General features: G+C 45.4%; 2 protein-coding genes across 3 annotated transcripts; one reads left to right on the top strand and one right to left on the bottom strand.

Annotated features, from left to right (window-relative positions):
• Nucleotides 1–1,761: 1,761 nt before the first annotated feature.
• Nucleotides 1,762–10,654, bottom strand: LOC128335269 (DNA excision repair protein ERCC-6-like). The gene is made up of 2 exons (XM_053273256.1): nucleotides 10,119–10,654; nucleotides 1,762–5,574 (listed from the first exon to the last, which is right to left on the bottom strand). The coding sequence occupies exons 1-2, from the start codon at nucleotides 10,160–10,162 to the stop codon at nucleotides 2,073–2,075; spliced, it is 3,546 nt and encodes a 1,181-aa protein (XP_053129231.1). The 5' UTR covers nucleotides 10,163–10,654; the 3' UTR covers nucleotides 1,762–2,072.
• Nucleotides 10,655–11,185: 531 nt separating this feature from the next.
• CHMP1B (charged multivesicular body protein 1B) lies at nucleotides 11,186–24,210 on the top strand. Of its 2 annotated transcripts, XR_008311695.1 has the most exons (9): nucleotides 11,186–11,603; nucleotides 13,614–13,711; nucleotides 15,353–15,499; nucleotides 15,907–15,975; nucleotides 16,057–16,164; nucleotides 17,694–17,737; nucleotides 20,664–20,736; nucleotides 22,009–22,107; nucleotides 24,016–24,210. XR_008311695.1 is itself a non-coding variant. In XM_053274366.1 (8 exons), exons 1-8 carry the CDS (start codon nucleotides 11,588–11,590, stop codon nucleotides 22,051–22,053), a joined length of 600 nt encoding a protein of 199 aa, XP_053130341.1. In that variant the 5' UTR covers nucleotides 11,186–11,587; the 3' UTR covers nucleotides 22,054–22,734. The 2 variants fall into 2 exon arrangements, 1 of the variants encoding a protein (XP_053130341.1); XM_053274366.1 differs by lacking the exon at nucleotides 24,016–24,210 and having other exon boundaries at nucleotides 22,009–22,734.
• Nucleotides 24,211–24,616: the final 406 nt, after the last annotated feature.

Here is a 24,616-nt window from a genome sequence, read left to right as displayed (position 1 = left end):
CAAGAACGAGTCTTTATGTAAAAAAATGTGATTTAAATCTAGTCTTACTGACTAGAGATTTAAATTATGATTTAAATCAATTTGATTTAAATCAAATCCACTCTGTCTGCAAGGACTCCACAGAAGGGAAGAGGCAGTGTTGGAGACTGTGTACTCCGAAGAGTGGGGCGGGGCGGGGGACATCAGAAAGATTTCCCCCTGTTGGATGCAAGAATCAATGGGGCGGGGGGGCAGGCTATGGGCAGCCCCGAAAGCCTCACAGCTGAGGGACAACTGCCCCCATCACAGGTCCCATTGTTCCTACGCAGCTGTCACCAACAATAAAAACGGATCTGCGGTGCTGCATTTTAAGAATTCAGCAATCATGCAGCTAAACACACACACCCAAGTTCTAGACAAACAATAATTATGCAAACGACAAAATAAATCTGAATTTACATAGTTTTTGGTGGCACAGCATAATTGGCTTTTCAGGCACATGAATAGAATATAGCGCCCCGCCATACAGACCAAGAAAGTATAATTGGCAATAAAATTTAAGAAAGGTAGTGAAAAGAGGTTAGGACTTCTCTGCCACAAGTTCTCATTCTTCCCAGGTTTTATTCTGAGAAAGGAGGAATAAGAGAAAAGAAACATATTTTTTAGAATACGATGTGAAAAACGTTTACAGTAATTATCGGAATTGGATACCATATTTTGTGTTCTTCAGCTGGGTTCCAGCTTTGGGTCCCCAGCTGTGGTTGGACTAGAACTACCATCATAAAGCATTCAAGCCTTTGAATTGCACAGAACTCTATTAAGCAGATGTATTTACTTATCACATATCTCAAAAGTTATAATCCACGATTCATTAAGATTATGCAATAGGTCTATATACCATGCCGTTTAAACAAGGAAATCTGCTTGAAGCAAGCCCAAATCTCTCATGTTTCTTAGAAATGCTGTGTCCGGGGGTTTGGCTTGGAGGGATAGGCCAATTGAGGCAAAACTGGAATCGGTTTGTGGTACTAGAACGGCTTGAATTAGAAAAAGTCATGTTTATGGCTAAGAATGCCATACAGCAGGGCAGAAGAAAGTAATCTATTACAGATGTGCACGGAACTGGGGTGGGTGGTTCGGTTCGAGTTCGAACCAAGCCGCCTGGTCCACGAACCGGTTCAAAAGAACCAGCAGCGGTTCAAGCTGTCAAACCGGGTCAACCTAGTTTGGTTTGCTTGTAAAGAGGAATCCTTACCGGATTCCCCTTTACAAAAACAGCAAATGAGCCAGCCGAACCAGTTCGATCTGGGGGTTCAAGATTGGGAATCCCCCTTTACAACACAATCAGGGGGTCATCTCCCAGCTTCTCTATTAGCTTGATGTCAGGGTGGTCAAGGATTTCAACCGAGCTTTCTCCCCAACATGCAGTTTTCTGCTTTCCAAACCCTTTTGGTAGAGAGAAGCAGGCACAGAGGAAGACCAACGGCAGCCCAGGTTCTGCTGCTGCCACGCCTCCTAGCCCCACCCCGTTTCTGACATCAGACGCAGGGAGCATTTAGCCACACACTCCGCATCTGACATCAGATGCCAAGGGCATGTTTGGGGTGCAAGGTGCGGCCCCTGAGGGGCAGAGGCCCAGGTTCTTTGAACCTGTCTGCCCAATGGTGGCTCCGCCCTTGCAGAGAAGCATCATCATGTCAGTCCCAGTCTTTAGGCTGAGCAGCCTAGCCACAAGTGGAGCACAAATAGTTAAAAACACAGACTTTGAAACAGACACATTCAAGGGAAACAAACTGGTCTTAACAAACAGACCATTTCTTGTAATAAGAAGATCCACCTTCCCACTCCCTAGCATCTGATGTGCTACAGCCACCCTAAACCCAATACTTTGTATGCATAACATGGTCAATAGGTGTGTAACAAATAACTAATACTTCAAAATGTGATTTTTCTCTCGTTTTCCCCTTGCTTCCTACAAATGTGAGCACCCAACACTTTAATATCTCTAAACAGTTCAAAAATTGCAGAATATTGTTCTATCTTTTCACCCAGAACTTCAAATAGTTGGGCAGGGTGGGCAAGAGAGACCCTTTTCAAGTCTTTACTCCTTCAAAATAAGCACAACTATCCCCAGGAGAGTCTGTATCAAGGAAGGATCCCTCTTCCTCCTCGGAATCTAGTGTTTCACCCAATGACTCCTCATCAATCTCCCCATCCTGGCCACTGAACTCTTGGGTTAGTTCTCTTGGAAGGTTATCCTCCAAAGACCTTTCATGAGAAACATCATGGGCAGCTCCCACAGTTTCTCTCATGTCTTCCATTTGATTTAAGAACACACCAGCAAGAGATCTTCTAGAAGCAGTTGACCTCCTTCCGGCAATTTTTATCCTTGGAGAAAAATAAAGGTCCTCTAGCAGGTGGTTGGGTTCAGGGGTTGACATAAAGATTCCACTTGGGTTGTTCAAGAGAGGAACTTCCCGATTCTCACTTACATCCAGGTCAATGATAGGATTCTCCTCCTCCTCTTCACTGTCAGAAAAAATTCTTCTAATTGGTTTCTTTTTAGGCACAAAAGAAACGTCACTATTGCCCGTCAAGTCTTCACATGCTGCACTGGAGCCATCCAGGATAAGAGAGCCCATAATACTGTCTCTAGACTGGGGCCTTCCAACAGAGCTACAGAGGCTATTCAACTGCAGCCGAAATCTGCTGTGCGCGCTCTCCGAACACAATGACATTTCCTTTTCCGATTGCCGTCCATCCTCGGAATCTTCTAAGACAAGGCGGAAATCAGCCTGGTATAGGGGAGAACCGGCAACAGACACGGAATGCAGAATATCACTCACCTGTGCACTACCCTGTGAGAGTTTACTAGCTTCAAGTATAAATGCTGCTGGAGCATCTAGGTCAGCAATTTCACTGGCCTCTCCCTGTGGGCATGTAACAACACTGAATGATAGTTTTGTCTCCGTTGGGAGATTCTGGTTATCACCAGAGACATATGCAGGTGACTGCTGCAAGGATATCATGTGGACATCATTCAAGTGGCTATCTGCTTTGGCAGGTGGACTACAGGAGAGAATTTGTGGTTCAGGACTACAGTTCTTCTCAGATAATGAGCGGGCTTGACAAAGAGAGGATCTGCTGCTTAGATCAGGATTTTGCTTATACTCTTGTTTGTTGGCTTGCTGGTGGTATTCATTCTTGAGGAGGGATGTATCCATATTAGATATATTCTGAAGAACTCTATCATCTTCAGAGTCATCAATAACTAGACTGCCCATTTTAGAGCTAATACTGAGGATACTATGGCCATCAGTTTCTTTTATGAGAATGACAGAATCATCCTTGGTTGTGGGTTCAGCATGTACTGGTGGGAGAAGAGAGTCAATGTGTTGAGGTGGGGCAGATTTTTTCTTTGCTTGGTTAGAAGGTTCCATTTCTCTCCGCCATGCTCCTTCCGTGGTGTTTCTAACATTCTCCATCAGTTTGTCTTTCAGTTGCGATTCTAGCTGTAACAGCTCTTGGGCTTTTTGTACCCTATGCTCAATGTACTGATGGGCTTCCTCATTCTCAGCTTTGTCCTCATGACCCACTTCATGTGTGTACATCAAGTCATGGTCGGAGATGCCAAAGATTTCCAGCATGTGGAGGTAAGCAATGTGAGCATCAAGTAGGGTATCCGTTTTCCTTTGGGTGCCATGCAGGGACTGCAGATGGAGTTGGGTTGGTGAACAGCGAGTATCTTCCAGGGTGAAAAGCTCCCTCAATTCCTGCATCGTGAAATACCTGTACGGATTCTTTTTGTCACCGGTCGTTTGCCGAATTAGCGAGTCCTTGAAGACTTGCCTTCTATAGATCTTCTCCTCCACTGTGCCGCAGGTAATGAGCCGGTAGATCACCACATTCTCTTTTTGCCCAATCCGGTAAGCCCTGTCCACAGCTTGAGCATCAGTAGCAGGATTCCAGCTGGGGTCAAAAATCACCACTCTGGTAGCAGCAGTTAATGTTAATCCAACCCCCCCTACTTGTGTTGTGAGCAGAAAGACGGAATAATTTCTGTTAGTCTGAAACAGGCTAATCCTCCTCTCTCGTTCCACCAGATGAATCACTGTTCCGTCAATACGCACCAGCTTAAAGTGCCTGCGAGTTAAGACACGCTCTATAATATCCAACATTTTTCTTGACTGAGAAAACACTAGAGTTCTATGCCCTTCTTCCTGCAGTCTTCCCAGCAGGCTTACGAGGAAAGACAACTTTCCAGATTCCTTAATCAGAATCTCGTCAGAAACATGTTCGATTTCTCTGTTCATGTCCCAACCGCCATTTGCTTCATTTTCACCACCATCCGGTTCAGAATAATCCGACGCTTCAAGTCCAAGAAGGCTGCAGGCTCGTGCCGACAGCAGTCGGGGGTGATCACAGAGCTTCTTTAAGACATTAAGCTCAGCTAGCGGGGACCGGGTAGTCATTAACAACTCCTTGATGTGCTCCAAGGACAGGAAGTTCCTATATATTTCTTCTTGGGTGGGTGCCAAGTATATCCACACAACGAATTCGTTTTTTCTGGGAAGAGAAGGAATTACCGGAGCCTTCTTACAAGCATCTTTGCTTTGGTCTCCAGGGAGGTTGGCTTCAAGTTGAGGCTTCCGATTCTTCTGTATTTCATCTTTAGTCCGCCGCAGGAAATAGGGTTTGATGATGGACACCAGGTTCTCTGATATCTTCAGCCCCAGGGCCTTCTCTCCTGGGGTGGCATCCTTTGCCCTGGCTCTGGTGATCGGATTTTCATACTCCACCCGGAAGGTTTTGTTGGTGCCGAGAAGAGAGCCCTGACAAGCATAGTCAAAGAGGGCCCAGAGTTCCTTCAGGTTGTTTTGCACCGGGGTCCCTGTGAGGAGAATCCGGTTTCGGGAAGGGATGCACTGCAGGGATTTTGTCGTCTTTGCAGAAGGAGATTTAATTTTGTGTGCTTCATCAAGGATGATGTAGTCCCAAACAAACTCCTTCCCACCAAAGGTAGAAAGCTGCTGCCAGTTAGTCAGGAGCATGTTGTATGTCGTGAGCAGGACGCCTTTCTTTCTCTGGATACGCTCCAGATTCCGGTTGCGCTTAGCTTTGTCGGTCCCATGAAAGTCGTTCACTCTCATATTTGGTGTCCAACTGGAAAACTCTTTCATCCAGTTGCCAATTAGGGTCGTCGGCATAATTAGCAACACGGACCTGATGAGGTTCGAATCAAACATGCCTGAGAGGAAGGCGATGATCTGAATGGTTTTCCCCAAGCCCATGTCATCCGCCAATATGCTGCCCGTCCGTCCTTCTTGGTACGAATGGTAGAAGAAGGCAACTCCTTCCCTCTGGTGGTCAAAGAGTTTGTCGTACAGTTCTCCATAGAGCATCAGACCACTCAGACATACATCCACAAAGCCGTCATCCTCCTGCTCCAGGGACAGAGATCCCAATGCATCCTCTAGCTTCTTTATGTAGGTTTTCAGCTTCTCACTGGGACGGATTTCATGTGCCAGTCTGAAGAGTCGGATGGATTCCTCCAGATTCCCATTTTGGGCCTCTTGCTTGGCTTGGGACACATAACTGCAAGACACAACGACAATTCACAGAGTCAGAAGGACCCAACAACACCAGCTCAAGATAAGAGTCTCTTGACACTAGGACATCCCTTCCATGAAAGCTATGAGAGCCAGTGTGATGTTGGACAATAGAATGTTGGACGAGGTGCAGGGAGACCCAATTTCAAATCCCTGTTCAGCCTGAAACTCACTGGGTATCAATGCTGGTCAATGACCGAAATAAAGCTATCTATCTATAAAGCTATCACTGTGTGTCACTGGCTAGCCATCTTTCTCTCAGCCACTGTTCCCTGTACCAAGAAATCTCCGATAAGGTTGACTAAAACTCCCAACAATCCCAGCTGCAATGGCCTTTGGCTGTGGATGCTGGGAGTTGTAGTCAACACCTCGGATTCCCAGTTAAAGGGAACACAGCTCTCAACCTTCCTCACAGAGTTGTTGTAGGGATAAACATAACTATGTTTTCTGTGCTCCTTGGAGGAAGAGCAGAAAATAAATGCTAGAAGACAGACAATGCCTTCAACAAATTTGGTCCACAAATAATCATTCCATTCAAATCATGATTAACTCACAAGTTAGCCATGACTAATGTAGATACTGTTCTTGAAAATAAAAACAAATTCCCCAAAGGTCAAGTCATAAAATGATTGCTTACATTTCTATCATTGTGCAAGGACACCACTAGGAAAAGGTGTTAAATAAACCAATTTTTAACCTGTGTTTTTCAGTGGGGGGAGGGGTCTTCTTAAATTCAGAGTCATCTTGTATTCAGGTAAATATGGTCTTTTTGTTTTTACATGTATATTCCTCTCTTCTTCCAAGGATCCCAGGGCTGCGTACATAATTATATTTATTCTCAAAACAACCCTGTGAGGTAGGTTAGGCTGAGAGAGAAATGATTGTCCCAGAGTCAACCAATTAGCTTCATGGCTGAACAGGAATTTGAACCCGGGTCTCCCTGGTCCTAGTCCATTTCACTGGGTCTCATACCATATGCAAGACTGTGATGCACATTGGGGCAAAAAACAACAACCACTCCAACATCACATATATGCTGAGCTGTCGGTGACTGATCAGGAGAGGGATCTTAGGGTGGAAGTGGACAGCTTTTTTGAAGTGTGTGGAAGCTGTGAAAAAGGCTGATTCCATGCTAGGAATAATTAGGAAGGGGATTAAAAATAAAATGCTAATATTATAATGCCCTTATATAAATCTATGGTGCGGCCCCATCTGGAGTACTGCATACAGCTTTGGTCACCATATCTTAAGAACATTGGAGAACTGGAAAAGGTGCAGAAGAGGGCAACCAAGATGATCAGGGGCCTGGAGCAATTTCCTTATGAGGCTAGGCTACAGCATCTGGGGCTCTTTAGTATGGAGAAGAGGCAACTAGGGGAAACAGGATTGAAGTGTATAAAATTATGCATGGAGTGGAGAGGGTAGACAGAAATTTTTCTCCCTCTCCCACAACGCTAGAACCATGGGTCACCCCATGAAACTTAAGTTTGGGAAATTTAGGACTGAGAAGAGGAAGTTCTTTTTCACACAGTGCATAATTAATCTATGGAATTCTTTGCCATGGGATGTGGTGATGGCCACCAGCTTGGATGGCTTTAAAAGGGGCTTAGACAAATTCGTGGAGGACAGGTCTTTCAATGGCTACTAGTCTGTTGGTGGGTCATCACCAGCGTCAGAGGCACCAAAACCAGTGGCTCGGTTCGGCACATCCCAGTTGTATGTTGCCTTGGTTAAATGGCAGCAACTTTCCATCTATTTGCTGGACCACCCTTCACCAAGACATGCAACTGCTTTTGCTGTAGACCTTAGAATGTGTTAGGAGTTAGAGATGACTTCCATTTTATTTTCCCAATGACTGCCTGATCCCGTTCCCAACCTTGGTTCCTGTAGATTGATCAAGTAATCTTTGGGAGAGAACAATCTCGCCTCTCGTGTGCGTTGCTCAGAGACTCTGGAGTTGCAGCTTCCCATGAGCTGACCGCTTGGTTGAGCTACTTAAAGGGAAACATAACTGAAGGAGGGAATCAAGCCTGGCTCCCGCTCTGCAGAGACAAAGGGGATCCTCCAAAGGTTGGTTCAGAGCCAGACTTCCGTTCTCTCTGGGAGCAGAGAGTGGTGGCAGCAACTACGAGACTTTGCACGGGAGCAGGGGTGAGTAAAACCACCCAAACTCCAATGGGGTTCCTTTACAGATGTGCAGGATTCTTTCATTTTGTAATTCTTAGTTTTTTAATCATTCATATAATTATATTCATATAATTCATATTGTAATTAAACAATGGTGTGTGTTGACAAGCATTTAGCATTCTGTTAACTCAAATAAAAGAATCTCAGGAAGCCAGGCTGGAAAAGCTCTCTGCGAGCTACTGCCAGCCAGAGTCCCGCACATGATGGACCGATGATTAGACTCCACATAAAGCAGCTCCAGATAGTCTTATCAATTTGTTTAAGCAGACTTTGTGAATGTGCTCCCCACCTCCCGTTGGTTATCTACTGCCTTGACTTTCAGCCTATTTTTAAAAAGGTCTTCATTCTATTGATGAGGTTCCCAACTGTGGTCCGACAGATGTGAAACTACAATATTCATAACCCGCAGCCACAATAAACTGTAGCTGGGGATGATGGGAGTTGTAGTTCAGCAACATCTGGAGTGCCACCGGTTGGCAACCCCTGTCTTTTTCTTGAGTGATCTGAGCATCACTATTTCATGCTGAACCCCTTTTTGGAAACATTTATATCAAACCCTCTTTGCTGATGTGCCTCAATCGCTTATGATTCACTTTGTGTAGATATGACTCCAGCATCTGATTGATAAAGTTATCTTGCAAAGTTTCATGATCTTATGTGTGTATACTGCAGTCAGCACTTTATTGATGATCAAGGTCTCTGTGTCTGTGGTGGGGGAAATGGAATTTAGCTAGCTGCACTGGAGCTCTCTGTAGAAAAGCTTTGTCTTGCGGTGGGGGAGAAGTTGGCACACATACACACACACACCCCTAGCTGCTGGATGCTGCAGACATTTCTCTCCAAGACATGCCACGATTTCCCTTTTATCAGAACAATGACCCTCAAGCATTTCCTCTGCTGTGACCATTAACAATTTTGGTTGCGGAAACCATAGAAAGCTGCCTTCTACTGAGTCAGACCATTCGTCCATCTAGCTCAGTATTGTTCGCACGGACTGGCAGCAGCTTCTCCAAGGTTGCAGGCAGGAGTCTCTCTCAGCCCCATCTTGGAGATGCTGTCAGAGAGGGAACTTGGAACCTTCTGCATGCAAGCATGCAGATGCTCTTCCCAGAGCAGCCCCATCCCCCAAGGGGAATATCTTGCAGCGTTCATGCATGTCGTTTCCCATTCAAATGTAAACCAGGGTGGACCCTGCTTAGCAAAGGAGACAATGCATGCTTGCTATCCGTGGTCCCTCTAACAGAAAATCCCAGATCTTCTTGACTACAGTTCCCAGCATCCTCAGCCAAAGCCCATTGCAGCTAGGAATTCTGGGAGCTGTAGTCAACAACATCTGGGATTCCCTCTTACAGGGAACACTGGTTGCTACCCCAAGACCAGCTCTCTTTGTGCAGCCAGAGTTTTGGAAAGTACAAGAAAAACAAAACAATTTGGGAGCCATGTTTAGCTGTGGCTGTGTGCACTCGCACAAGAGTGATGCGAAAACAACAAACAGAACCAGCACTCCCAAATTTGGACTGTTAACGGGGTGGGTGGAGTTAAGTGCGTAACTTAATTTGGGGGCAGGGGGCTGCTGCTGCCATGGTTTCCCCCATGGGATCTCTGCCATGGTGCCATCCAACACTAGACAACCCAAAGATCTATGCCTTGTCAATTATCGACCATCTAGCAGGCAAAAGAACCAACCAACTGCCTGATGCGATCAAAAAAGAATCTAGCTTTGTTTAAATACAAACCCCGCTCTCCACAGGATCAAAATACTGATTGCAAGGCATGAGTTAAACTGGAATGGACCGGATCAGGATTTCAACTCAAATGGGTTGGGTTAGCATACTATATGGTTTCTAATGACCCCCTCCATGCTTTCAAAATCAGCTTTGGACACCTATCCAGCACCTAAAAAAAAAAAGCCAGTGCAAAATAGGAACCCCTGGTTGACCCAAAACAACTGTATGGTCAATAATACGTTGGCTTCTGGCATCCTACTAGGAACAACGCCTAGCCAACTTTGTCACGCCCTTTATTAGAATGGAGAAACTAACAGGGAAGATACTGTTGACTACAGCTCCCAGAATCCTCAGCTGCAATGGCTTTTGCTTGGGGATGATGGGAGTTGTGGTCAACAACTACTCACACTTGGGCACCCTGATGTTGCTCGACTACAAGGCCCATCACCCCAACTACCTAGCCACTGTAGGATGATGGGTTTTGTAGTCCAAAACAGGGTGGTTGGGATTTCTTGGGGGGGGGAAGGTGAACACATGTGGCATAACACCCGCCCTCGGGGCTCGGCTCAGGATTAGCCTTGACCCCCTCCCCACCATCCAGCCCACTTTGACTTACCTCCGGCACTGCTCCATCTTCCCGGGGCTCACCAGCTCCGCCATAACTGCAGCAGGCAAGGGCCGCCTCTAACCCCGCTCGGTTAAAATTCAAACCCGCGCGCCGTGTCCCTACTCCTCCAGCCTATCGGAGGGATATGCAAATGAGGCGTGGGCTCGATAGCCAATCCACTCAGCGGAAAAGGCGCCATTCAGGAAAGAGGCGGCTCCGTTCGTTCATTCATGCCGGGAGGCGTGAATGGGGCTGTAACCGCAGGCGCGTTGCTGCCTCCGCGCTGTTTTGACTGCGCACCAGCAAGCGGTATCGGTCTAGAGAGCACACAGCACCGATTACAGCTTCTGCAAGCAGCAGCGGTGGTAGCTCGTTGCTTACGGTGCGGAACAGTCAACATTTGGAAGGGCCCAGAGTCTTTCAGGAAGTGCGAGTCAAAAGTATCATTTGATATCAGTAACAATACATCGATTCACATCAGTCGGTTCGCTTACTAGGCATTCTGAAATAAAAATCCAGCCAGACTTTTTTCTCTCTCAAGTCATATGACAACCATACTAGAGTAATGACAGAGAATCCATATTGAAAGGCATTGGTTATTTCCGAAAGGCTCAGCAGGAACGTGCTGAATTTCCAAAATGCCAACAGAACGTATTAAACCCAGGGTGATTGGTTGCTTACACCAGGGCTGCCCTGGCCTTGTAGTCGCTGGACTACAGCTCCTATCATCCTCAGGCCCTTGGCTGGGGATGAATGATGGGAGCTGTAATCCAGCAACACCTGGAGATTCAAGTTAGGAGTCCCCCTGGCTTACACACTAGTCTTTTGGGGCCGTCCTGAAATGGCAAAAAAAAAAGGTGGGGGAGAGAGCGCCTCCAAACCAATAGGGAACTTGCATCATGAGTTGATGATGGGAGCTGTAGTCCAACAACATCCCAAAAGCAAGTTTGCGAACCCCTGCGCTGGGGTATTGGGATAGAAGGTCAGCGCATGCGCCTTAACGCGGGTCTCCGCTCTGGTCAGCCAGGCTGCGCGTTTTGAGCGCATGCGCCTGACAGCCTCCTGGCAAATCGCCATTTGATTGGACGACGGCCGCTTCTGAACCCTCCAGAACCCGACGGCTGAGGCCAAGTCGGCCCAGCTCCATCAACAACACGGCAGAACCGGGCGCTTCCTTCGAGGAGGGCCCAGCCTCCACGTCAGAAAGCAGCCCGCCTTCAGTGCCCTTCCTGAGAAACCCACGGCTCGGGGGAAAGGGGAGGAGCGAGACTGAGGCCCGGTGCGGCGCGTGACGTCAGAGCTCGCTGCGCCCCTTCGTCACGTGACAGGATGTCGCGAAAGGAGGAAGCCGGAAGCAGGAAGTAAGTGCCGAAAAACAAGCCTGAGGGGACTGGGAGGAGTAGAGCGGCTCTCCGGCCAAAGCCCTTTCCCGCTTCCATTGTCGTCGCGCCCGGCGGGGTCGGGTCTCCAGCGCCGCCATGTCTGCCATGGAGAGTATCCTTACTGTGGCTTGAAGTGGGAGCTTGGGGTGAGGAGGGGCGGCCTTGGGGGTGGGGTGGCGCACCCTGGGGGCCGGGGAGGGGCGGCCTGGGAGCAGTGCTCCCCCCAACAGGGCTTCCCAGATGTTGTGGACTACAACTCTCACCATTCCCAAGCAAAAGCCATTGCAGCTAGGGATTCTGGGAGTTGTAGTCCACAACACTGCCCAAAATCCTAAAGTGACATGGCAAAGGTGGGGTCAACTCTGGGTTCCTACTTCAAATGGGTGAGGCGTGCTAGGCCTGCCCACTATGGATGTTCTTTGCCGTGGAATGTGAGGAATGTGTGTGTGTGTGTGGGGGGTCAATTCCTGTGGCGGGTGTGTGTGTGTTGGTGGCAGCAGTGGTTTCTAATAAGCTCTTCCCTTTTTCTTCATCATCATCATCATCTCTGGTGAGAGTGACCTGGGTGTGGCTTGTAGGTGCGTGGGCAGTCCTGTTGCGACATAACAATTAAAGTACTTCCTTTGTCCCTAGCAAGGTGCTGCTTGTTGGTGCCAGGAAGGAAGGCGAGAGCTTTTTGCAGGCACGGTGTGAATTTGCTAAAATGTTCTCCACTGTGGCCTTTGTGGCTTTGTGCTGGTGTGCAGGTGTGTAGGTACAGAGACAAGGATTGTAAACAGTGGAACCCAAAAGGCTATGGGATACAAGAGGAGCAGAAGGTCTGTGACAATTTTGTGCGAAACTAAAACTAATACAAGGTGAGCATGGTGACTGTTCCTAGCAGCAATAGTAGTGATTATGCAGTCTTAGCTTTATTTTTCTATCTCTGGGTGAGCACTTTAAGATATTTCTCTTGGGGGGATGAGACCACTCTGGGAAGAGCACCTGCATGCTTGCATGCAGAAGGTTCCAAGTTCCCTCCCTGGCATCATCTCCAAGACAGGACTGAGAGAGACTCCTGCCTGCAACCTGGGAGAAGCTGCTGCCTGTCTGTGTAAAAACAATACTGAGCTAGATGGACCAATGGTCTGACTCAGTAGAGGGTAGCTTACTATGTTTATTTGTGTGTTGCATCTTTGGCAGCTGAAGATATTTGAAGGCTCTAAAGAAGCAGTCTAGGTCCACAAAAGCAGCAAGGTACAATTCATTTGTTAGTGACACAATTCATTTTTTTTAGATTGTGAGCCCTTTGGGGACATGGACCAATATTATTTATTTATTTATTTTTCTGTGTAAACCCCCCTGAGCCATTTTTGGAAAGGTGGTATAGAAATTGAATTAATAATAATAATAATAATAATAATAATAGTGTTTAAGTGCCACTGGAATCTATTTTTGTAACAACTACTGGCTACCACTCTGTGGATGTTGAGGAGAGTGCAAGGCTTCTTCTAGAATTCCCTTTCTACTCCTTCCCAAATCAAGACCAGGGGCCTTCTATGAGTTTTCCAGCTTCTTTCAGGGCTTCTCTCCCACTTCCAGTCTCCTAGGATTGGGCCAGACACAAATGCTTCGGGTTCAACCCCATCATGGGATCTGTTTTACTGCTTAGCCTGTGGCTGATTTGATCAAACCTGATGGTAACCATGGGGTCATCTCCTTTGTTTTTTCTTTCTCTCCTTGCTGCTTTAGGTTGTTACGAGTTTAGGAAAATTGGAAGATGTCTCCTCTTCACTCCCCACCTTCTGTGTGGCTTGTTGATAGGCAGGCCTAATCACTCTTTACCATTGTAGGAAGTGTCCTGAAGTTTATTGTAATTTCTAGGCCTGTGTCTGTGTTTGGATACTGAGAGCCACATGCACTTGATTATGTGTGTGAGAATTCATTTATTTCTGAAAATAAGGTGTAGTCCCAGAAATGAGGAGCTGCTGGGAGGCTGAGGCCAAGGCCAGGTGGATGAGGTTGAATGAGCTGAAGCTGAATTTGAGTAAGATGAGGAGAGATCAGGTGCCCCTTTTCAGGTGTGCTGTCAACGCGGGTGTTTCTTGGTAACTTGGAATGCTATCCTTAACTTGAGTGACAGAACATCTCTTCAACCTGAAGTTTGCTGCCAAAGAGCTCAACAGAAATGCCAAAAAGTGTGACAAGGAAGAAAAGATTGAAAAAGCTAAAATTAAGAAGGTGAGAGATAGTCTCTTGAAAGCTTACCTTCTGCATTCCATTTGATGTTCTAATCAGGATCTCTTATCTTTCTGTGCTGTTGTTCAGAAGCATACACTGTTAATGTGTCGCACGGGTCATAACACTGTTTCTAGCTAGAACATGCTTATATCAAAAACAAAAAAACCTCATTTGGTTTATCAGTAGTTTTTGGAATTTCTCCCTCTTCCTATAGTCTTCCCAGACAAATGTGTGGCTAGTTCTGACTTTGGGATCTAGGGGTGGAAGCTGTATTTGAGAATAAAAGTCCTAAGCTCAGGGAATCAAGTGATGGCATTCATATACCATCTTCCAATTTACTGCCATGTGTGTCGGGAAGAGCCAGAGGGTATCTGCTTATTGAAACCTAAAAATATTAGGTTGCCACTGAAAAGTTGTGTGTGGGGCCTGGCCCCGCTAACCCTGCAGGACAACTTCCAATCTTCTTGGAAACAGGGAGTCTACAGCAAAGTGGCACTGTTGGGCTTCTCCCCATCCCTCCTGCTTGCTATGGGATGTGACAAGGCGAAAACGGCCATCAAACAGAGGATCCTGGATACAGTTCCACCTGGTGTTCCAAGCAGGGCACCTGGCTTCCTGGCCTCAGATAGTCTTAGATTCTCTGTCTCCCCCTCTGCATATTTGACACAGTTGAAAATACCAAGCCACAGAAGGGCGTTCACCCTTGCCTGTTGTCATGCCCTCCCTTCCACTGTTCTGGAAGGCAAATACAGGAAGATCACATTCACGGAAAGGCTTTGCTCCTGTGACTCTGGGTAGGTGGAAACCAATGAAAATGTGCTCCTCTCTTGCCCCTTTTAGAAAGACAGCCGAGACAAGCTCATACTCCCCCTACTTCTCAGATACCCCAGTCACTCTAGTCAAGACTACACCAAGATGCTGCTCTTGGATGAAAATTGGACCTTCACGTACAATGCTGCCAGGTTCTGCATGGCAGCATGCCAGATCCACTGGACTCTGACTGCCAGCCCATAACCCGTGTAGCAGATTTTACGACTGACTATTTTACACGTTTGCCCTATTTTAGTTGTTTTACTTCACATTTTAGTTTTTGCCTTATATTTTATATTTTAAATATTTTCTAATTAGATGTTTTTACTTCTATAGATAGTTGTATGTAATTAAGAATACCTATATATTTACCCTTGCTTTATCTTTATTTTATTAGTCTCTCCACAATTTTTAGAGTTGTATTTTATAAATTATAACTTTATAGTCTATAATAACTTTTTGTAATTTAGTTATAACTATTTCATAATTCAGATAATTATCATAATTTAATAATGTAATGATTTTATTGCCACATTATGTTTTATTTTCTGTCTCTGTCAGTTTTCCCTCTAAGATGTGCTCACGCTCACAAGTTTTTTGATGTCCACTCAGTTAATTTTAGATCCCACTCAGGTTGAATCAGGAAGGCTCCGTTCTGAATGCACATGCTCACAGACTGTCTTGATACTGCTGCTCAGAACAAAATTCATTCCGCACACAGATGGAAAAAATTAGAGAGAACACTGATCTCTGTATTATATCCTGTGCTGGGCTTTGACCGTAATAAAGGTGATTGATTGATAAGTTGTTGTGTTTGTGTTTTTTAAAAAGGCAATTCAGAAAGGTAACACTGAAGTTGCACGAATACATGCAGAAAATGCCATCCGGCAGAAAAACCAAGGGATCAACTTCTTGCGCATGAGTGCTCGGGTGGATGCTGTAGCCGCCAGAGTGCAAACTGCAGTGACCATGGGCAAGGTAAGAGGCTTTCTCATGCTCTGGTAGGAAAGGAACCTTCAATTTGCAGAGTGCATGGCATTTATGAAATGGCTTAGAAAAGGTGACTCCATGTATTGCTTCCCCATGACCCCCACCACCCACTGAGATTGCCTGGAGAGGTCCATCTGCAGTTCCCACCAGCTCGTTTCTAATGTTGTAAGCTGCCCAGAAATGGAAGTTTGGGGCAGTCTAAAAATTTGAAATAAATAAGTTAGTGCTATAAACTTTGTAGAATTTCACAACCTTAAAACAGAAGCACAATTTAATAACGTCCCCCTTTCCCCCAAGTCTCTTTAAGCAGCAGCAGCCTGTAAATCCAACAATGACTATGCAGTTCTTAAATGTTTTATAGTAGTAAAATAACTCTTATATCTGTCATCTTCTAGGTCACAAAGTCAATGGCTGGAGTAGTTAAATCGATGGATGCTACGCTGAAAAGTATGAACTTGGAAAAGGTAAAAGAAAATACATTCAGGTGTTAAAATTTTCCGTTTTCCCTTAGTGTTACTGATTTGACACCATTTGTTTATCTGCAGATATCTGCCTTAATGGATAAATTTGAGCAGCAATTTGAAACCTTGGATGTTCAGACGCAGCAGATGGAAGACACAATGAGCAGTACTACAACACTAACAACACCACAAGTGAGTCCTTTTAAGACAAAAGCACATCTTCCAAGTAGCAGTTGTGCATAATTGCTGCTGGCAGCAGTTGGCCCTGAGAATTTTTTGTCTTGGCCACTATGAGGCACAGTATCAAAGCAAAAGTAGGCCATGAGAGCAAACATTCCCTACTTCCTGCCTTTTCTGCCTCTGTCGGAAAAAGAAGCAGGCTTGAAATCTGCTCTGCTGTCAAGGTGTGTGTGTGTGTGAAGAGATTTTTGACACCTCAAAATCCCTGCAACCAGGAATAAATGAGGGCTCCAAAAATCCTCACACTGACCAATGGGTTCTTTTGATAGTCCTGGCTACCAAGAATCCCAAGACCCAAGAAGACACGAGGAGAATGAAAGGGTTATATTTAATCAAAACAGATTTATTTTCTTACCAATATTCAGATGAAACACAGCAGCACACACAGAGGTTTGCGCACACAGAGTTCTAACCTTCCTCTCTCTTTCAGCAATTAAAAGCAATAACAAGCTGACAGTCTCTCGATTGCCAGAACTTTCACTCACTCTTTATGGCTTATCCAACCCCCCTGAGCTTACCAAAGGAAACTGATGTTTCCTTTCCTTCTGCGAGATATTGGGTGTGTCAGATTGGGCAATCGATTCCTTCCGCTCCTTTCTCTATTTTCTTCACCTTCTGCATTCACTGGTCCCATCAACCTCGTCCTGCTCCAGACCAGGACCTTAAGTACCCTTACCCCTTCACCCCCGCACCAACAGCGATTGGATGGAGAAGGGGTCCTGACCATCCATGACCCCTTGCCCAACCTGTAACTTTTGACATTTAACACCATTGGCTATGGAAGGTCTGAAAGAGGAACCAGGTGTGCCATACAACTAGGAGAGATATGAAAGAGGAACCAGGTATAGGTCGAGTGACCCCCCCCTTCAAATGGAACACCGAGTCTCGGCATACTTTCGATCTGAGGTACTGAGAAATGAGGAAGTGTGCCCGAGCCGACAGGCCTATTTTAGACACAAGCTCTAGATGGGGGCTGCTCTTGACAGCATGGAAAAATTTTCTAGAACGGGGGAAGTTGGCATTCACTCATGGGTGGTAAAATCAAGGCCTAAACTGTATCAAGCAAACAGACCCATGTCAAGCATTTATCTAATACAATATGGCTAACCTATCTATGCACTTATTCAATATAAAATTGACCTGATTAGGCCTTTCTGTGTGTGTCTGTGCGATTTCTATACTGCCCTTCCAAAAATGGCTCAGGGCGGTTTACACAGAGTAATAATAAATAAATAAGTTGTGCGTGAACCGGGTTGGGCACTTGCAGTTCAGCAACCATGTGCGTGCCGACACTGTTCACGCAGGCTGCAGGGAACAGTGCCACAGCCTTTGCTAGTGCAGTCTTCGAAGTTGGGTTTCAAGTGTGCATTCTCTGGTGGTAAAGCACCCAGCATCCAAGAGCTCTGGTGACTGGACTCCATCTGTGGTGCTTCTGTGCAGTTCTTCATTATGCTGATGTAGTCCTCTTGTCTTAATTCTAGGGCCAAGTGGATCTGCTTATGCAAGAAATGGCAGATGAAGCTGGGTGAGTATTAACTTCTGAAGACCAAAATTTTTGAGTAACCTAAACAGCAGCACCTTTATAAAGTTTGAATATTCCTGAGAAGTTAGCCATATATGCCGACTTTGCGTTGTACGGGAAACATGACTACTGAATATATTTGGAATAGCTTCATGATGGGCTAGTTCTGTGCTTTGGGGCGCGGGGATATGTGCCAGCTTACTGAGAGACATGCTGTTCATTCAAATAACTTCAAAGCAAGATAACATTCTTCATGCTGGCTAGGATTAAACTTTGCAGGGATTCCCTTGAAGCATGAGCACTAGAATTCTCCTAAGTAAGCAGGGTGGGCTACATTATATTTATTATTATTTTTCTGTACCGCCTAATATATATATTTCTAGGTGGTGTACACAATCCAAATACAATATAAAAACAAAACATTTTCACAGAATAAGAATAATTAAATATAATTCAGAATGAAACAAAATTTCATAGGATAAAAACAGTTTAAAATTTTAAATTAAAAGCCTGAGGAAATGGGTGTGGTTTAAGGGTCTTTTTAAAAAGCAATCAGACGGAGAAGCTCATTTGATAGGGACCTCATTTGAAAGCCCTGGGGCAGCCACAGAGAACGCCCAGCCCTGAATCGCCTCCAGACAAGCTGGCAACCATAACCAGACCTCCCCAGATGATCTTAATAGGCGGCAGGGTTCATGACAAAGAAGGTGGTCTCTTAAATATCCTGGACTGAAGCCATTCATAGCTTTATATTAATTATTATTTATACCGCCCTATCTAAACGGCTCTGGGCAGTGGTCATTATAGGTAATGATCAGCACTTAATATTTAGCACGAAAACATAGCATCCAGTGCAATTCTTTCAGAATTGGAGTGATATGTTCCCTTCGTGTTGTCCCAGAGACCAACCTGGCTACTGCATTGTGTACCAGTTGTAGCTTCTGGACTATGTACAAAGGCATCCCCATGTAGAGTGCATTACAGTTGTCGAGCCTGGAGGTCGTGAGCATATGCACTACTGTTCTATGGTCATTTACCTCCAGAAATAGCCACCTAATGGCGCAGCGGGGAAATGCCATAATTATCAAGCTAGAGGTTGTCGGTTCGAATCCCTGCTGGTATGTTCCCTAGACTATGGGAAACACCTATATCAGCCAGCAGCAATATAGGAAGATGCTGAAAGGCATAATCTCATACTGCACGGGAAGAGGCAATGGTAAACTCCTCCTGTATTCTACCAAAGACAACCACAGTGGTTGCCGGGAGTCGAAACCAACTCAGTGGCACACCTTTACCTTTACCCTCAGAAATGGTGTAGCTGATATATCAGCCAAAGCTGATTAAAAAGCACTCCTGGCCACTGCCTCAACCTGAGAAACAAGAGAGAGTCTTGGATCCAGGAGCACTCCTAAGCTACCTATCTTATCTTTCAGGGGGAGTGTAACCCTATCTAGAACAGGCAGTTCTAAACCGTCTCTTGGGTCTTGACCCCCCCCCTTCAGTACCTCTGTCTTATTTGGATTCAGCTTCAGTTTGTTGTCCCTCATCCAGACCATAACCGCCTCCAAGCAGGCATTTAGGGAAGTTATCCTGATGGAAGTTGGTAGGGAGAAATAGATGTGGATGTCTTCAGCATATTGATAACACCCTGCACCAAATCACCTGATGATCTCTCCCGGAGGTTTCATGTAGATGTTAAAGAGCATTTGGGACTGTATGGAGCCTTATGCAACTCCATACAGTAACCCTTGCTTTGTAGAGCAACAGTCTCCCTACATGAGAGATAGGGACAGAACCACTGTAGAACAGTGCCACCCATTCCCATATCCCTCAGGTGACCCAGAAGGATACCATGGTTGATGGTATCAAAATCCATCCAGAGATCCAAAAGGATCAGCAGAGTCACACCCCCTCTGTCAACACCTAATTGGAGATCATCCATCAGGCCAACCAAGGCAGTCTCAACTCCACATTTACATCTTATTCTTTGACAACTTTATGTGCTTGCTTAGGTTTGGGCGACTGCTTTGAGGCCACTTGCTGAGCAGACCTTTGAATCCACAGCTCAGCCAAGCACCCCATTCAGCACACCATACTGTTTTTCAATAACAATAGACTGAAGATTATTATTATTATTATTATTTTGCATTTATATCCCGCTCTTCCTACAAGGAGCCCAGAGCGGTGTACTACATAAGTTTCTCCTCACAACAACCCTGTGAAGTAGGTTAGATGCACATCATATGAGCTGGGGGGGGGTTCTTAAAGAAAGAGTAGCATGATTAGTATGTTCAAACAAACCCAACACTTCTTTCAGCCTTTTTTTATTTATTATTTATTTCTTTGATTTCTATACCGCCCTTCCAGAATGGCTCAGGGCGGTTTACAGTAAAACAAAACCACTGAAATCAATTAGCAGTTAAAAACAGAGGTGGTAAAACACCATAAAACAATGGCAGTTAAAACATTCAAAACAGATTAAAAACCCTGAAAAACCAGGTTACGTTAAAACCATTTACAACCTTCTAAAAACCCTGGAAGGGTTAGGTTTTGAGGGCTCTCCTGAAGGCCAATCAAGAATTCAGATGACGGATTTCTGCAGGGAGTACATTCCCCAGCCCAGGAGAAGCTACAGACACACCGGTGGCAACTGGAGACGGACCTCCTCAGACGACCTTAACGTGCTGTGGGGGTCATGCAGAAGGCGGCTCTCCCTAAGGTTTTGGAGGCCTTCTGGGCAGAAACTTGAAGATCCCTCATGAAGGAGCTCCATGTATGCATTAAAGAGCAGGCATGGAGCTCTGGAGCAGGGTGAATGTGAGGGCTGGAGGTACAAGTGTGCAGTAGTACAGTTTGTGCCTGGCTGTGAGGCAGTTAAGATAGTGCTTGCATGTACAGTCACTTTGGATTCTCTTCTCTTGAACTCTAGCCTTGACCTGAATATGGAACTACCTCAGGGACAGACAGGCTCAGTTGGCACAAGTGTTGCTTCAACAGAACAGGTACATGGTTTTTCTTGATCTTGCTTGGTATCTCCTTCCCACCCACCTCCAGCCCCCGATGGCATTTAAGATGGGCTATTTCACCTTTGTATTGAAATGCTAGACTAATTGGGTGAAGTTCCTCATGTTAGGATGAGGCAGCCGTCTTATGTTCTCTGTTTCACAAAGTAGCAATGAGCATTATACACTTTCCAGTGATTCTGAATTCCAGAAGTCCAGTTCAGACTTACATGGAGGTCATTCACACAAAAACTGTGTTCTACCTGGGCTTGAGAGCTGTGTATGCTCCCAGTTTTTGGTTGTGGGGAAGCAAGATAGGAGGAGAACCTGGGTAGCTTTTCCTCCTCCCTTGCTTCCCCACAACCAAAAATTGGGAGCGCACACAGCTCTCAAAAACCTGGGTAGAATAGTTTTTTTGATTGTGTGAATGACCTTCTAGTCTTTCAAATGTCGATGCTGGGGCTCCATTTGCACCTTGTTCAGTTGATCTTGCTGAACTTAAGTCTTTATACCCATGGCTATGGTTACATTTTCTACCCTCCTTTCCCGCAAGGAGTCCAGGACAGCATACAAGGTCCCCTCCCTCCCCAGTGTTCTACTTTGTGAGATAGTAATGCTGTTATCACGGCCAGAGCTCCCTGGGTTAACCCTCTTCTAACCAGGTAGCTTTGCTCATCTGCAGCAGCAGGAACCCTCCTGTGCCAGAAACTCCATCCCTGGGTAGCCTAGATCTACCCAGGGAAACTCCATCCCTGGCTACCCAGGTAAAAAGTGAGGTTGGGAGAGAGCAAACTCCTCTTGACCTCCTTCACTGGTTCTGTTGCACTGCTTCCATTTTCAACACTGCTCCCGGATGGGCAGCAGCCGTGTTCGTAAGGGAGTGGGGGAAGGGGACAGGCCGAGCAGAGCTCCTGCAGTGCCGAGGGTGGCAGCTCCACTGCTACTGCAATGCATTGTGGGTTCCTGGAGGACCCAGCATAAGTTTCCCTCCACCCCTTCCATCGGAGCTCACCGCCACGTTTGCTCGTGTGGTCACGTGAAGGGCAGAGCCCAGAGGAGGTTCATGCCGTGTGAGAGCAGGAACGTAAGTGCTTGTCCTTCTACTCCTCCCTGTTTGGCCATGAGAATAACTTTACTGAGTGTCCTAAGGTCATCCAGTGAGTGTTGTGGTTGAGTGGGGATTTAGACTTCTCCTTGCCCTTAGCCACTCTTACCACTGCATCACCCTGCCTCTTGTGTAAATATTGAATTGCCCATTTCTGAATTCTCTAGGATGAGCTCTCGCAAAGATTGGCACGCCTCCGGGATCAAGTGTAACGAGAAGAGCCCCCGCCCGTGGTCTTCTGCATACGCTTCAAAAGCACTCTCTGTGTGTGTATATAACTCACAGCCTGACTGGGACCTGTTTCCCTCTAACACATCTGGATATTTGAGTAGGATACTAATAGGCACTCTTGTTCGTCTCGCTGCTCTCTCTCTCTCTCTCAAATGCATCAAGTAACTCAGTGATAGTATGACCTTTCTCTGTGTTTTCTAGTTCTGTACATTTTGCAGTGGAGGCTTATATTTTTGCAGATCTCTTTTCAAAGACGCTGACTGAAATTCCACGCCAAGTGTCTCATCAGATCATCAGACCTGTGAAGCATTTGTCAGATCATCAGAAGAGCAGCCTTTCTTAACCTCTGTATTTTAAGTTATATCGTAGAGTTTTAAATTATGAATAATGTCTCCAAATTACTGAGGTGGTGCATGCTGTTCACGATTGCCATGCTTAAATTCTCTCAATCAAGGGGAAATGACCAGTTGGACAGAATGGTTATTTGTGTGTCTGTGTTTGTATGTATTGTTTAAATACCACTGGGATAACCTTTCTATGATATTGTAGGATAAGCATCCTTGTAGTAAGGCTTATAAGTATAGTTATGCTGTTCTCATAACTGGAAGATCATCCTGGCATCATCACTTCAGTACCAAAGGAATAAAATATATTTTCGACTCTCCCGCCTAAATTCTCTTAGTTGCTCAGAGATGCTTTTTACACCAGCCAATTAAAATATCCTTGAAATGATATTTTAAAAGAGCCAATTAAAAAAACCCACTTTGACATGTCTTTTGCATCGTAGCACAATTTGTACTTAATATTCCATTGTGTTGGTGATCAGGTGCCACTTGCAAAATCTTTATGGAACATGCAGTGTTTAATTGGGGCCATGAGGATAGGGGAAGTGTAAGAGTGATGGCAAACCTCTTGTGTCTTTTCCAGTTGAACCAGTAGAGGGGAGTAGAAGGCCTTGCTTTTCCCCCCCATGGGCCCTTGGCAGAGTTTGCTTAAACAAAGGCAGCATATTTCAGAGATTGTGCCTTGATTACCTCCTTGAGAAGCTTAGCCATCTTTAAATTAAAAAACTCTACCATTTGATTGTACCAATGTTACCTTAGTTGCTTGCCTAGATACCATCACGACCCACCCTTTCCAGCCAATCTATCTTATTTCAGTAGCTTTTTGTATCCTACAAGGATTGCCTTGCTGGCTCAGAGGAATGTCCATCTAGCCTAGAAATTGAATGAATGAATATATCATTCCTGTGCTTAGCAGAGACATCCATGAAGCCTTTAAGCAGGAAATGAGAGCATTTCCTTCTTGCACACCCTCAGAACACTTTCCTCTAAGGTGTGTGCACGCTTACAAGTTTTTGGATGTCCACTCAGTTAATTTTTGATCCCACTCAGCTTGGATGGATAGATAGATAGATAGATTAGATAAATTCAGGAAGGCCCCGTTCTGAATACAGGTGCACACACACTGCCTTGATACTGCTGCCCAGAACAAAACTCATTCCGCACAGATAAAAAAAATAATTGGAGGGACCACTGCCTCAGAATAATCAGTAGGCTTTCTACTTTCCTCATGTAGCTTATAGTTGCTATTTATTTGTCCAGTCCTTTGCAGTGACTCTTGCTATCTCTTGGGATAATGCAGCCCTTGACAAATTCCTGCCACCAGTCCCATGCCATCTAGACACTTAAGCATGGTACCTACACTATGATATTCAGAGGTAGTTGCTTAATAAAGTATATGTCCCAGGCAGTGCTGTTTCTGTTCCAGGTATGTTACTTGTAAAGCAGATAAAGAGAAGCCGATTTACCTTCCTGCTCCACAGTATCCATCACTAATTTTGCCAGGTGTCCGTTGTCTGACTCCTAAATTTTGGGGCTGACTCCTAGATCCAAAAGAAATTTGTCAAGGCCTAGGATAATGGATATTCCTTTTTTCTTCAGTCTACTTGGGAAACACCTGTATGCGGCAACAGTGATGGAGGAAGATGCTGAGAGGCATCATCTCATGGTCAACCCCTCCTGTATTCTGCCAAAGACAACCACATGGCTTTGTGGGTGCCAGGAATTGACACCAACTCAATGTCACACTTTACAGTTTGAGGGGGAAATCCAATATAATAAAAGCACTATACCTGCCTTTGTGTGTGTGTATGGATCTATGTGTGAAAAATCAGTTCAAACATGAACATCTTACTGTGGCTCTGGAAAACATATGTAAAGGCTTTTGATGGATCTCTAGAAAAGGATTTCTCTAATTGTTAGTCAGCCTCAGCTGTGGATCAAGGAAGTCTATGAGAGGAATAAGCGTTGGAATGTGCTTGAAATGTAGCTAAATTGCTTCTGAGATCCCACTGGAGCCCACAGAAAGTGCTGTCTTCATGAGGTACTCCGTCTTCAGTGAGATGACGAGGAAGGTCAGGGGTTTCCCTTGTATCGGAAGTTGTCTGCTTTCAAAGCTTGCCATCCTGTCATTACCATTCAAAGAAAGGAAAAGGCCCATCAGGACAATCTGTAACCAATTTCAAGTGCCAGTTGAGCTTCT

This window comes from Hemicordylus capensis, chromosome 11 (genome assembly GCF_027244095.1).
Source record: "Hemicordylus capensis ecotype Gifberg chromosome 11, rHemCap1.1.pri, whole genome shotgun sequence".
Taxonomy (NCBI): Eukaryota; Metazoa; Chordata; class Lepidosauria; order Squamata; family Cordylidae; genus Hemicordylus; species Hemicordylus capensis.
Note: the sequence above shows the minus strand (reverse complement) of the source record. Positions and strands in the feature narration are given on the sequence as shown.